The 13729-nt window shown below is 34.9% G+C and overlaps 1 protein-coding gene across 1 annotated transcript in view; it reads left to right on the top strand.

Annotated features, from left to right (window-relative positions):
* WDR64 (WD repeat domain 64) overlaps positions 1 to 13729 on the top strand; it is a 90473-nt gene that overhangs the window by 54817 nt on the left and 21927 nt on the right. The window contains exons 14-21 of the mRNA XM_033099668.1: positions 906 to 1078; positions 4140 to 4316; positions 7723 to 7853; positions 8286 to 8387; positions 9479 to 9548; positions 10506 to 10542; positions 11109 to 11248; positions 12550 to 12655. Of these exons, the coding sequence (XP_032955559.1) occupies positions 906 to 1078; positions 4140 to 4316; positions 7723 to 7853; positions 8286 to 8387; positions 9479 to 9548; positions 10506 to 10542; positions 11109 to 11248; positions 12550 to 12655 (936 nt within the window). The remainder of the gene's footprint in view (positions 1 to 905; positions 1079 to 4139; positions 4317 to 7722; positions 7854 to 8285; positions 8388 to 9478; positions 9549 to 10505; positions 10543 to 11108; positions 11249 to 12549; positions 12656 to 13729) is intronic.

Here is a 13729-nt window from a genome sequence, read left to right as displayed (position 1 = left end):
GAGGTTCAGTATGACTGAGATGGTATTATGTTCATGCAAGCGATATTTTATTTTGTAAGTGCTAGAGTCTAGAGCTCTTTTAAATATCGTCAGGTAAGGGATGGAAGGCCAAGTGCTGTGCAGGACAGTCCACTAGATCTGACCTTTAGGTGACCTCCATAAGAACCCCTGTTGGAAGATAATTCTCTACACTGAGTTTTTACTTAGAAATAAGCATTCCACAACCACACTGATTCTCACTGCTCCTGGCCCTTTCATCAACATCTTCTAAATTAAATGAAGTTAAGTTAAAAACAATTATGATTTCAACTGTAAAAAGAAAGTCAACACTCCTTGTGTATTTTCCCCCATGTAACCAAAAAAATAAACAAACAAAACAAAACAATAAAACCCTCAAAACTTGATAGTTTCCTATCTGCTGGGATTCTCTGAAACTTTTTATTACCCAGTGTCAGAGAGCTCAAGCTCTAAAACATGTCAGTACCTTCAGAACTGTGACATTATTGCAATGATCTTTTACTATTAATAATTGTGGCATGATATTAGATATAGAGACAGATATAGGGGGTTATTTAGCAAAGCATTGGGAGAATAAAGGCAGAAAAGGCCCACTGAAGACAGAAAGCTGAGGTCAGAGAGTCTGAGAGTTTCAATGAAAATTGTGCCAAATTTCAAGACATTGACTAGTCCTGTTCCATCAGTTTTTCATCAGCCTGTGACAAATCAAGGTAAACAGAAATATATTTTGTGCACCTCAAGGCTAGGGAGACGCACGTGTCATTAGGAAATAAATATAGGATGCCTTGTTGGCAGAAAGCTTTCAATTAGATCCATTTTCTCTGAGGCAAAAGCCAAGCTTTCTAGCGATTATTTTTACCCACACAGAATTTCCTCTGTGTGCACAGGAACAGTTAAAATCTGGGACTTCGGCAGCGGGCAGGAGATGAAAGTGCTGCCGGAAGGGAAGGACTGGAAGGAGGAGGAGCACTGGCTGAAACGTCTGATTTTCCTGAAAGCGCAGGAAAAATGGAACCTGATCCTTGCTCTGGAACGCAATGGGAAGATCAAAATGATCCAGGTTTGCGATGCCATTTTTCTATTTGCACTCTACCTGCTCTGCTTGGGAGCGTCAGCTGAGTCTGTGGACAGTTCCCACTTAACTCCTCCCTTGCCAGCCGGCTGAGGATGGTATTTGTCCACCCTCCTTCCTCGGATGGCCCTCATTCACCTTGCCCAGGTCCAAGCAAAGAGCAGAACAGAAGGGAGGCTCGGCCACAGCATCCTGCCCATACAGCATTTGCTGAAGGATGAGTCAGGCCCTCTGGTTAAATTCACACACCACTGCCACTTCTGACAATGTTATACCCTACTTTGGGGAGGGTTCACGGGCAGAGCTGTGCCCCAGCAGGCTCTGTAAGAGGGAGCAAAGATTACTCTCTGTCCCTTATAACCCAAAATGCACTCAGGGAAACTCAACTCACTTTTTCAGTCTGTCACCAAAATTGCTTTGTTTACTTTAAGTTTAATGATGCCGTCTGCTCAGGGCTGTGTTGGGAGGTTTGAGGTAGGCCAATTTATTTTTCCTGTGAGTCTATTACCACCTAGGTAATTAGAATGCTAATGCCTTCTTATATTTAAAATGAAGGCTAGGTCATTTATCCTGCCTACTGAGTGGATCTTTCCCTGCCTAGAACTCAAGGACTTTTATTATTATTATTACTATTACTATTATTATTATTATTCCCCTTCTGAAATATATTATCCCCCTTCTGAAAGCTAAGATCAGAAAAATAAATCTTGACTTAGGGTACCAGCACTGATTGAGATGACTGACAGCCCTACTGCTAGAAAAAAGGAGAGGAAAACTTCCCCGATTCAATATACTCTTGCCGTGCTCTCTGAACAATCTAAGACAGCACTGCAGAAAAGGATTTCTTGGTAATACACTGTAAAACATCCACTTACTTCTCCTTATTTACCCTTCCTTCTATCTACATTACTTACGAGCTTACTCCTAAAGCCCTATTTGTAAGTCCCTTAAAGCAAAACAATTCATGTAACAATTAATACAACACATGCTTTTAGCATTATGCTCACTGCTATTTTCCTAAAGCACCAATTCCTAAAGGGTTATCTGCCAATACCAGTCAGATATACAAGGTTCACCGATTAGAAGTGAAATGAAGAAAATACGGATGATTTTTCATACAGCTAATTTTACTTTTTAAAATTCAAGAGTCTATCTTTCCTACTTTTTTTGTATTAAAATATAGCCTTTCTTTTCATAACATGATGATAGTAGAATTTCTAGTTCCCGTCTTTCTTGTGTCCTCTCTTGGTCAAATTAAATGTTAGTAACTCTAAGTCAATATTTCAAATGTTTTACAAATTTGACTGCTCAATAAGTTCAGGAAGTCTGAGAGCTACTGTCCTAAGTGGTTCAGCAAAACCTATTAAAGCCCCTGAGGTCAACTCAAACCGTCAAGGGGGCACAGTAATCTAACTAAGCTGTTAGACATTAATGTCTGCTCACAGTTTGGATATAGCTGAGATTGCTCCTTATCCCACAATGGCACAAACTCTAACCAAAAAATCAACTGTAAGTAGGAGTACCATTGGCCCATTAAAATTGGCATAGATATGAGGTAGCAGAGACCTTAGATCACCTAGAAACATAAAGCTTTAAAAAAATGAAGGGAATTTTATCCATCAACCAAAGTCCTCATTTTACAAGTAAGGAAAATAAGAAGGAAAGAAGATACATACTGTGTTCAATCTCTCACCAGAACTAAGACTAGAAATCTGTTGTCTTCACACTTAGACCAATATCCTCTCCACTTTACCACAGTTGCTTTTAACCTTAAGAAGCCCTGCTCTCCTAGCAAAATAATCGACCTTAAAAATGTGGTTTTTATTGCCATGTAAAAATTGAAAATTCGAAATTAACAGCATGTCATCAAAACTAACCAACTAGATAGTAGAGTAAATGATCGTATTACAATAGCAAATAAAAATATAAAGTACCTAAAATAAATTCAACAAAAAATATGCAGGAGCTCTATGGAAAAAAAATTTAAGGACATTAAAAAAAATCTGAAAATATGGGGAGATAGGACATTTTCACAGATGGGATAACACAAAGATATCTTTACTACATTCAAATTAAAACTAAACACTTGTATTTAAAAACAAAGTGAAAAGACAAATCACATACTGTGAAAAGCCTGCTGTACCTCAAGTAACTGAGAAAAGATCGGAAACCAGAATAATTAAAGAAATCCCACAAATCCAGAATTAAAACCAACAACCCAAAAGAAAAATGACAAAGGACAGATAAGGAAAAACAAATGCCAAATGGCTCACAAACATATATATATATTTATATATTTTTTTCCAACTCATTAATTTGGAAAATGTGCTTAATATAATTAATACATTTTTAAATTAATTTTTAAAATGTCCAATTTCAAACCCATCAGATGGTCCAGAAAATTAATCAACTAAAATTTTTGGCAAGAATGTGAAGAAAGGAGAAATCTTATCCTCTCCTGGTGGGAGTGTAAATGGATAACACTACCATGAAGAGTCGTTTGGCAATATCTAGTAAAGCTGATAATGTGCATTTCTTACAACTTGATAATTCTATCCCAGGCATCTGCTCTAGAAACTATAGCAATTGTCCATAAAAACAAGCAGCAAAAAATGGACAACAACCTGAACATCCATCAGTAAGAGAATGGATAAATATATTGTAGTATATTCATGCAATACTATAAAGTCAAAAACAATGAACTATAGCTCCGTGTAATAATTTGTATAAGTCACAAAAATATACTTTTAAGTAAAACAATAAAGTTGAAGAAGAACCCACACAGTTTTATAACATTTATAAATAGGTTAAAAACCTGAAAGCAGTATCATTACATATGTACGTGTATATATGTACATATAATACATATGTGTATTGGGATATATGTATATATTTATGTAGAAAGTTCTAAAACTTATATAACTAAAACCATATTCAGATTACTAGTTACTTCTGGAGAGGGAAGAAGAAAGAGGAATTATATTAGGGAGAGATAGATAGGACTTCAAATAGTTGAGTTTTTCACATACTCACTGGATTTCTCTTAAAGGGTAAGGAAGATGATATCTGTCTCGTGGTGATATGGGAGCTGCCTGATGTTGTGCCTGTCCTACAAGGTGGGAATCATATTGTGCATCTGAAGATGTCTACTAAAGATCGGAACATGGCTAGTCCATTCCCAGATGTCAAGTTGATAGTTGAGAAAAACTTTCCTCAACCTGTTAATGTAAGTTTCATTCCTTGAGTTTTTTTTTCTTTTGTATTATGGAACGTTACAAACACAAAAGTAGAGAAAATAATACATTGAACTTCAACGTTCTATCACTTAACTTCAACCACCAACAGATTATTTTGAGCAAATGCCAGACATTTTGTCATTTCATCCCTAAATAATTTGGTATGTATCTCTAAACAATAATGACTCAAAAATGAAAATGATACCATTATTTTCTCAAATATTTCCTAAAATAATTTATAACAAGTCCTTAATAATCAAATTTCCCATATTTACTCCTAACTTTTTTTACAGTTTGTTTCAACCAGGATCCAAGTAAGGTTCATTTGTTGCATTTGATTGATAAGTCTCTTAAATCTTTTTAAATCTATAAATATATTTCTGTCTCTCTTTTTTTCTCTCACAATTTATTTATTGAAGATTCTAGACAGTTGCCATACTTTCCCATGTTCTGGATTTTGCTGATTGCACCCTCATGGTGTAATTTAAGTTTTTCTTTACTTCTTTTAATCTAGTGGTTATATCTGGTGGCTTAATTGCATGTAGGTTTCATATTTTTTTTAATAAGACTCCATAGTCCCTGGAGGTCACCACAGTATACGGTGTCAGGTACTTCCATCAAGATTCACATAATGACTGATTGTCTTTTTTGGAATCATTGATGATTACTACCTATGTCTATTATTTCATTCAGAGTTGCCGTTCTACGATTCTGATTCATTTATTAGCTGGAATGTGTCCTTAAGGAAAAACTATTATCCACTATTTGATTACATTGAAGTATAGTTCATATAGAGAAATAACTGATTGATTCTTTCCCTATATTTATAAGTTTTCAAAATAAGGAATAGGGTCTTTAGCATCCTCCAAAGGTGCTAAGTGAATTTTATTGTTTTCTTTAGTATCATTATGAGCTCACAAATTTAAATTTTCTTGATGTGTTTAAGTCAACTGCATTTGTTATTAATATTGATGGATGCTCAAATTGTCCCATCTCAAGCTAGCTGGACCCTTCTCAGGCTCCTCAGTTCCTTTGACATGACTCCAACGGTCCTGAATAGTTTTCAGGTATGACAAGATGTTCCAGACTCACCTTGCACATTTCTTGTTCTAGATTTAGTATCCACCATTTCTCTAAGAAACCCTAGTCCCTTTTAGTGGGAAATAGTGTTAAGAAAGTGCAATCTGAGTTTTAGAGATGCCCACAGCCACTAGGATGATCCTTTGTTTTAGAACTTTACAATGAACAGAGCTAGGAAAACAATTTAAGAGAAAATACATTGTTAGTTCATATTGATATTCCCATTCAAATTTAAGATAACATGACTTTTACTAATTTTATTTTATATCTTTTTCTCTCACAGAAAATCCTTGTTCCAAATCAGACCAATATAATTACTTATTTGCTTTATCCTATTATTTATATAATATAGCCTATATAATACATAGGATTTGATGTCATATTGTATTATATGTATTATATTGTATATATTATATATTGTATATATTGTATATTATATTGTATATTTGTATATGTATTATATTGTATATTCTGAAACATTACATTTTCAGAAAAACAATAAAATTACTAGAAATACGATCGTTGAAGCAGTTCAAGATCTTGTTTTTCTTTGCGGTTCTTGTTGTCTTTAGAGAATATATCATTTGGAACATGCAGTCAAATTACTATGCTTTAAAGTTACTTGAAATCCTTGTGCCAACATCTCTATACACCGCTAAGTTTAGTTTTTAATTTATTGCTTTTTTAAAAATTTAATTTTGTCTAATTAGTATGCAAAACATTTAAATAGTTCCACAATCAAATATAAAAAACAAGTCTGTTCTAACGTCTATTCTTGTCCCTTCCACCTTGTTCCCTCCCTAACCTATAGTTAACCTTTTGTTTTCAACTTTTGATTTATATTTCCAGTGTTGTATTTTAAAAATATATTCAAATACTTATCCATATTTATATCCCCTCACCCCTTCTTAAGCAAATGGAAGGAAACTACACACATTTTTATATTCCTTGCTTATTTTATTTAATAATACATTCTGGAGATCACTGTAAGACATCTTCATCTTTTTTTTAATTTTGGTAAAAAACAGCTAACATATTTTACCATATTAGCCATTTTCAGGTATATAGTTCAGTGGTACTAAATATAGTCATATTATTGTGACTGCAACCCTCACCGCCCATAGAACTCTTTTCACTTTGCAAAACCTCTCCCAGCCCCTGGCCACCACCATTCTACTTTCTGTCTCTATGAATTTGACCACTCTAGACACCTCATTTGAGCAGAATTAGATGGTATCTGTCTCTTTGTGCCTGGCTGGTTTCACTTAGCATAATGTCTCAAGGTTCATTTATGTTGTAGCATGTGTCAGAATTTCCTTCCTTTTTTAAGGAATAATATTCATCATGTGTATAGACCACCTATTGTTTATTTGCCGGTGGACACTGGGTTTCTTCTACCTTTTGGCTATTGTGGCTATGAATGTGGATTTACAGATATTCCAGCTTTCTTGCTCAAAGTTCTATAGTGCATATTTCATTTGTACAGTTGTACTATAGTTTATTCACCTAGTCCCTGGTGGGTGGACATTTGGGTGGTTTTTAATCTTTTCCAATTACAAATAGTGCTTTAACAAATAGGCTACGCATATGTCATTTCAATTTTTTTATCTATCATTGGGATAGATTCCTAGAAGAGGGACTATTATATAAATATATGTAAATGTGTGTGTATGTATGAGTAAATATTACTGAGCCATAAAGAAGAATGAAATCTTGCAATTTGCAACAACATGGATGGACCAAGAGGTCCATCCTGTCCGACTTATTTCAAACAGAGTAAAATGCAAATGCTAAGTGAAATAAGCCAGACAGAGAAAGACAAATGCCACATGATTTCACTTATATGTGGAATCTAAAAAAAATAAACAAATGAACAAACAAAATGGAACAGAAACAGATTCATAGATGCAGAGAACAAACTGATGTTTGCCAGAGGAGAACGGGTAGAGGAACGGGCGAAAAAGGTGAAGGGAAATGAGAGATACAAACTTCCAGTTATAAAATAAAGAAATCACAGGGATGAAATGTACAGCATAGGGAATATAGTCAATAATATCATAATTATTTTTGCATGGTGACATTTTGTTTTCAGACTTATGGTAATCACGTCGTAAGGTATAGGGATGTCAAATCACTATGTTGTACACTTGAAATAAATATAATATTGTTAGCCAACTCTACTTTAATAATTTTTTTAAATCACAAGACATTTTGTTTTAAGTTAATGATAGAAGAACGAAGTGTACACATAGCATTTGCACTGTGGTAAGACACCGTGTTCATGATGGTCAGTGAGTCTGTCTCCTTCCTCCTCAGAATCCTGCCATTAGTACAGAAGTGAACTGCATTGATTTACTACAAGTAGAAGGATATAATTTGATAGCTGCTGGAACCTTACATGGTGTGATCATCCTATGGAATTTTGTAACATTTACTGTCAAAGAAGTGTAAGTTGCATCTTTTCCTTAAACAATATAAGTTGTATTGCAGAAAAGCCAAAGTAATATTCAATATTAAACAAACAAAAGTAATAAATAAAAGTGGGAACAACTCTCAAGGAAGGCTTTCCTGGAAGTTGTGACCATGAGAAGACGATGTTCTAAGTGTCTAAATCCCAGAATAACATGAATAAGGTGACCTATCAGTAGGAAAACTAGACCAGCGTGTTGAATTAAAAAGACTTTTACACACGAAATGATCATGTTGTTACACAGAGCCTTATTAACGGAGATGTGTTCCAACGCTATACTTCTGGGTTTTCTCTTCATGTTCAATGATGTCAACATTGTAGGAGTTGATTAACTCTACATGGGCTACATAAGTCATGTGCGTCACCTAATTTGTAAATGTTTCTCCTGGAAATGTGTGCTCCTTTCCAGGTACAGACCTGAAGATTGCTTCACTGTAGACCCTGACTTGGATCCCAAGCGCTTTAGAATTAATGACATACTGTTCCTCTTTCGTACCCCTGAATGTGCCAGGTAACTCAGTACTTATTGATCAAGAAATACTGTCTGGGACTTATCACCGTGGGTGATATTAAAACAGTTCTCCTCACCCCAGCATTAAGGAAAATACCACTGAGGGAAGATGTAAGTTGGGTCGACTCCTTGGCTTCCGCCTTCTTCCCTGCCCCTGTCATTTGTCGGTATGTGGTCCCCAGGGATCTGATTTGCTGCATGGGGATGTAATTTCCCTTACTCTGTCAGTCTCACAGCAGCCTTTCTAGCAGAGGCAGAGATGAAAAATGCTCACTTGACCAGACCTGTAGCCAAAATCAATCTCTATGAGCACTGATGTGAAGCAGAGGAAAGGATCTGCAGGGCTAATGTGAAAGATCACGTGGCCGCAGTTTCCATACAACATCCACCAAAACTGAGCAGTCTTCATCCATTTCTGACAGAGCAGGAGATTGTTGTTTAAATATTTAAGAAAAACTATTTTTTTCTCTTCGTATTTGCTTGAGAGCTCTGATTTTCAGTTAATAGGCCATGGTAAATACATCTCTAGAGAGAAATCGAAAGCATCTGTGCTAGCTTTGGGTCACCCAGAGGTAAGCCAGAATATAACACCTTCTCTACCCCTTGACTTGAAATTCCCTTATTCTGATAGTATTTTGAGGACTTGCTCTGGATATGCTTGCTCCAGAACGCTAAGGTACTTTTCAGCCCATTACAGCAGTGCATTCCAGAGTCAGGACCAGGACAGAACTGGAAAATGCAGAGCAGAAGTGAGCCAGGCTACTCAGGACCCCCATGCCCACCACTGCCATGTCAGACCTCTGGGACTAAGTCTAGTCTTAGCAGTGGGACAGACAGATCTTCATTTCCAAAACCCAGGCAGCAATAAATCTTAATTCCTGAGGTTCCCCAGCAGTCTCCAACACCAACACCAGACAGATAAGCATTTGTTACACAAGATATGAGGTGTGCTTTGTTTTATAAGTGCATGGTTCAGTATCTACAGATGATGAAAGAAGTAATCAACTGAAATTAAAATAGAGAACAGCACCCTTTGCGTCTGACACACTATCTTAACTTTTCCTCTTTGGGCTTTCTCCCTCTTCTTGTAGGCGGTCAAGTCAGGATTCCATATGCTCTTCATCCCAATGTGATTCTAGTAAGGGTCCACAGAGTAGCAAGGTAAGCAAGAAATAGGGAGAATATGTCTGCCTGTTGCACTCAATGTTGGTTCAGAAATAGATTTGTTGCATTTGAGCCCCTCCTTTGGTAGAAGGTAATGGGAAAATATCCTCTGTGGGTATGTGTGTATGAAAAACTTTTGTTTTCCCTAAAAACCAAAGTCTAAACTGTTTTCATCCCTTTTTCCCTACTTTTGAAGGCTTTCACATCTGCAAACAATCAATACATAATCATGAATAACATAAATTACATATGCTGCTTTTACATTCATAAAATAAGAAAGCATTTTTTTTTTTTTTTTTTTTTTTTTTTTTAGTAATTTTAGACTACCTCTTTTGCTAAAAAGTATTCCACATTTTTCATGGGGGAAAAGACAACGCCAAATGTAATGCAATGGTTTTCAAATTGTGTTCTCAGTTCCAATTTTATTTATTTTTACACATTACATTTCTAGTTAGGATTTTGTTTAAATGGAGGTTTCCACTGCAAAAATTATTCTAAAACCACTAGCTTAATGAAAAGAATAAACTTATAAAGATGTAAGGTTCAGACTTGAACTTGAAACCAACAGCTCCGTTTACGTATTATCTGATTAGCTTTAGAGACAGTGCTTAATCTCTGAGTTTCTGTTTCTTTATCAATAAAAAGTAAATAATAAGCTTAACGTGCATGATTGTTAACAGAATTAGAAATAATATACACCAAGAACATGCCATGTATTAGGCATTTAATTACTCTCATTGTGTTATACCTGAGCCACTAGGAAAACATATTACAGATGCTCTATTTATGAATGTGAAAATCTCTGCAATACATTTTTCAAAGAATTAATTCAAAAATAACTTTAAAACTAATTTAGAAATGTAAATGTGACTATCTGAAGAATCTACTGACCCAGTATATCTCATTTCCTTACAATGTCATAGAATTATTTTCTCTTTTTCTCCCTTAATTCAGGGAAGCAAACAGAGCATACATGACAGTGAGTGTAAAGGTCAGTATGAAATCCCCTCTCTTCCTAATAATAAAGCAATTCCTTTGCAATAAGGAGTTTAGGCAATAGAATACTCTTAATGAACATACATTATTCTTGTGACTGAATGTTGAGGTGCTTTAGGATTCAGTAGTGTAAGAGGAAGAATTTCCATTATGATGATGTCCTTTTAATACTAATTCTAGATTTTAAAAATCCCAACTATGACTGAGCTTCTTAATCTCCAGCGCATTTTCCTAAAACTTACACTAGATTCGTAAGCCATTCTGTACATACAAGACTTAACCTGGCTCTACATATAGTTTTAGCTGTTATGTACAGTGCATAGGCTTTGCAATGGGATCAAAAATAAGCTCTTTAGGTTTTTCTCGTGATCTGGGATTCCATTGTTAATGCTTGTTTTATTCTCTGCCCTTGATTGAAATTCTCTGGGGTTAAAGAAACAATTCTAGGAAAAACAATGGACAGTTTTTACTATTTTCCTACCGGCCTCCCCTTTTGCATTCTATAAAATTTTGAATTCCAAGTATTACAAACACCAGAGTAGCTCATTAATTTTTCAGTAGGTGAGCAAATAGATGTCATGGCGGGAGAGCAACAGCTAGTGGACAAAAAACATCCTGAAGACACCAGGGTGGCAGATGCCCAGCCACCTATCCTCGTCACTGCACACGAGGACGGACACCTCCGCTTGTGGACTATAGAGGTGATGAGGCCCGTTATTTACTTGGAATAGCAAAGGGTGGGAAAGACTCAAAAGGGTTATTACACGAAACTTAGCTTTCTAAGGTTCCATCTAGCATCCAACTGTAGCATTGTTTATTTTCTTTATATTGAGCTATGAGCACCTGCCACTAAATATTTCATTGGATATTTAAATATTAAAGGATATTAATGATGCATTATAGTAAAATTATATAAGAACACTGAAATGTTGAGTATACGTAAATTTTTAGTGATTCAAACTATTAGAAGTTATTTCATTTCACTGAGTGTCCTTAAACATTTTACAATGAAAAAATAACTTTTAATGAGTTGGGATGGAGGGTGGGCGGAGTTTGAATTGAGAGGACAGAAGATGACAGAAGAAAGGATCTTGAGTAGACTGGTGATGATGACAGTGAAATCCTTAGAGAGGCAAGGGAGGTGGTACCTTCCCAGAGGGAAACCCAGAAACCAGCAGGTAGTGGGATCCAATAACACAGCATGGCTGTGTGCTGGGTGAAACCTCCAAGTCTGTCATGGAATCCTAGCTTATTAGGGAAAACTCTTGGTTTGAAAATGTAAAATATTGTAACAATAACTCTCCCTGAGACGATCTTATAGCACTGGAGCAATGCCTTTTCTCTGATAGAGAAATAAAAGAGAGAAATAGAAGGGGAAAAAGATTATATGGAAGTAAATCTCAGGAAATGAGCAGCAGATTCAAATTCTTTCTTCTCAAGCTTGGATGTTAATTCTCTAGGCAATGAATGTGGAAATCCTTCCCAATACTGACACACTAAGTGCTGAAAAGCAATCTGCTGTTGAATCTCTTTAATCTCTAATCTTGCACTAATATTTAAAAATAGATATTTCCAAAAAGTCAAAAATCAAATACAATATTATTGTTTAAAACAAGTGAGATACACTCAAACCTGAAAAGAATGTTTGTTTAAAAAGAGAATGTGTAACTGGAAAAGAGGTCTGGGAATTGCATGAAAAGGTCATGAGAAGTAGAAAAAAACAATCCCCAAAAAGGAGGGGAAAAAGAAGAGGGAAAAAAAAAAAAACCGAAGTGCAGAGATGATCTGTAATAATCAGAGTCTAGATATTTATAATTAATAGTTGTCTATACCTTTATGAATATTTAATTTCAAGAAAATAAGTTTTATGGATAGTTTCAAATTATTTTCATTACAGAGAATCATGTTTTAGTAGTAGAGATAATTCTTTAGGTAGATTATTTATAGAGAAACTCAACTCCAACATGAATATTTATAGAATTTATTATCATTATTTATTCAGGGAAGACTACTGAAAAATATGCTACCTTTTACAAAACATGCTGCCATTTCTCTGACATCCCTGTATGTTGATTCCTGTACCAGGGTACTACTGACTGGAAATGTGGGTAAGTCATTACCCTTATTTAGTCAGCCACAGGTATCTTAACCTACATGATATAAAAATGGAGTAGGAAAATATGTGGCATTTATTTGATACAAAACAATAAGAGGGATGCTCACGAATAGCTTGCTGAATAAGTAGAACAATGAATGAATTGTTTCCTTAGAGCAAGACATTTTATTTCTTCCATCTTTAAATTGGGTATAGGACTACCCATCCCTTACCTTATATATTGGGAAGAATGTAAAGTTTTCAATCTTGAAGGGGTTGTGTGATATTAATCTTCATTATTATAGGGAGTAGTGGAATAAAATAGAGAGGAAAGGGATTATTTATTCTTGATAGGGAACTTATTTTATTGTTTGTTGTTATACAAATATTGTTTGTATTTATTTATCTTATTTATTGTTATAACTAATATAGTTGGGCTTAATTCTTTCATATAACACTATTTTTCTGATGCCTCCTTTCTTCTATCTTTTGAATTAATCCTAAATTTCTTTCTTTCCATCTCTCTTATACTTTTAAAGATTATGTGTGTGTGAATGAACATGTATGTGGAAATGTGGTTTTTAATTTTACTAGTGTTTACCTTTGTTTTGCAAAAAAAAATTAACCAATTTGTTAGAATGTAGATGGAAACAGCATCTTTTCAATTAAACAGAAAGCTTAGCCCACTTTATCATTCTCTTTTTTCTACACCCACCCCTTCACTTATTGTTTGCTAATGTAATCTTGAGATCTGCATGTGGATACTGTTATATTAATAATTAAATTTGACATCTTCTCTTTTAGGAACTTTTTTTATTTCAAAAGTTTGTTATAGAAGTCACAACAAACCACTTTGCACCAACAATTATTTGAGTCTTCCAAAGATTATAGCAAAATAATCATTTCTATTTGCATTTAGTATTATCATTGGATTTACATTTAATTTAAGGTTATCTTTATCTGGTTTTACTGCCCACCACCAGTCCTTTTCTATTCTGATACTCTTGGCTTCTTTCTTTTACTTATCTGTCGGTCTCCATAGTTTCTATTAACATTGTTTCTGTTTATAGCAGAATAGCAGAGAAAT

This window comes from Rhinolophus ferrumequinum, chromosome 27 (genome assembly GCF_004115265.2).
Source record: "Rhinolophus ferrumequinum isolate MPI-CBG mRhiFer1 chromosome 27, mRhiFer1_v1.p, whole genome shotgun sequence".
In the NCBI taxonomy this organism is placed as follows: domain Eukaryota; kingdom Metazoa; phylum Chordata; class Mammalia; order Chiroptera; family Rhinolophidae; genus Rhinolophus; species Rhinolophus ferrumequinum.
Note: the sequence above shows the minus strand (reverse complement) of the source record. Positions and strands in the feature narration are given on the sequence as shown.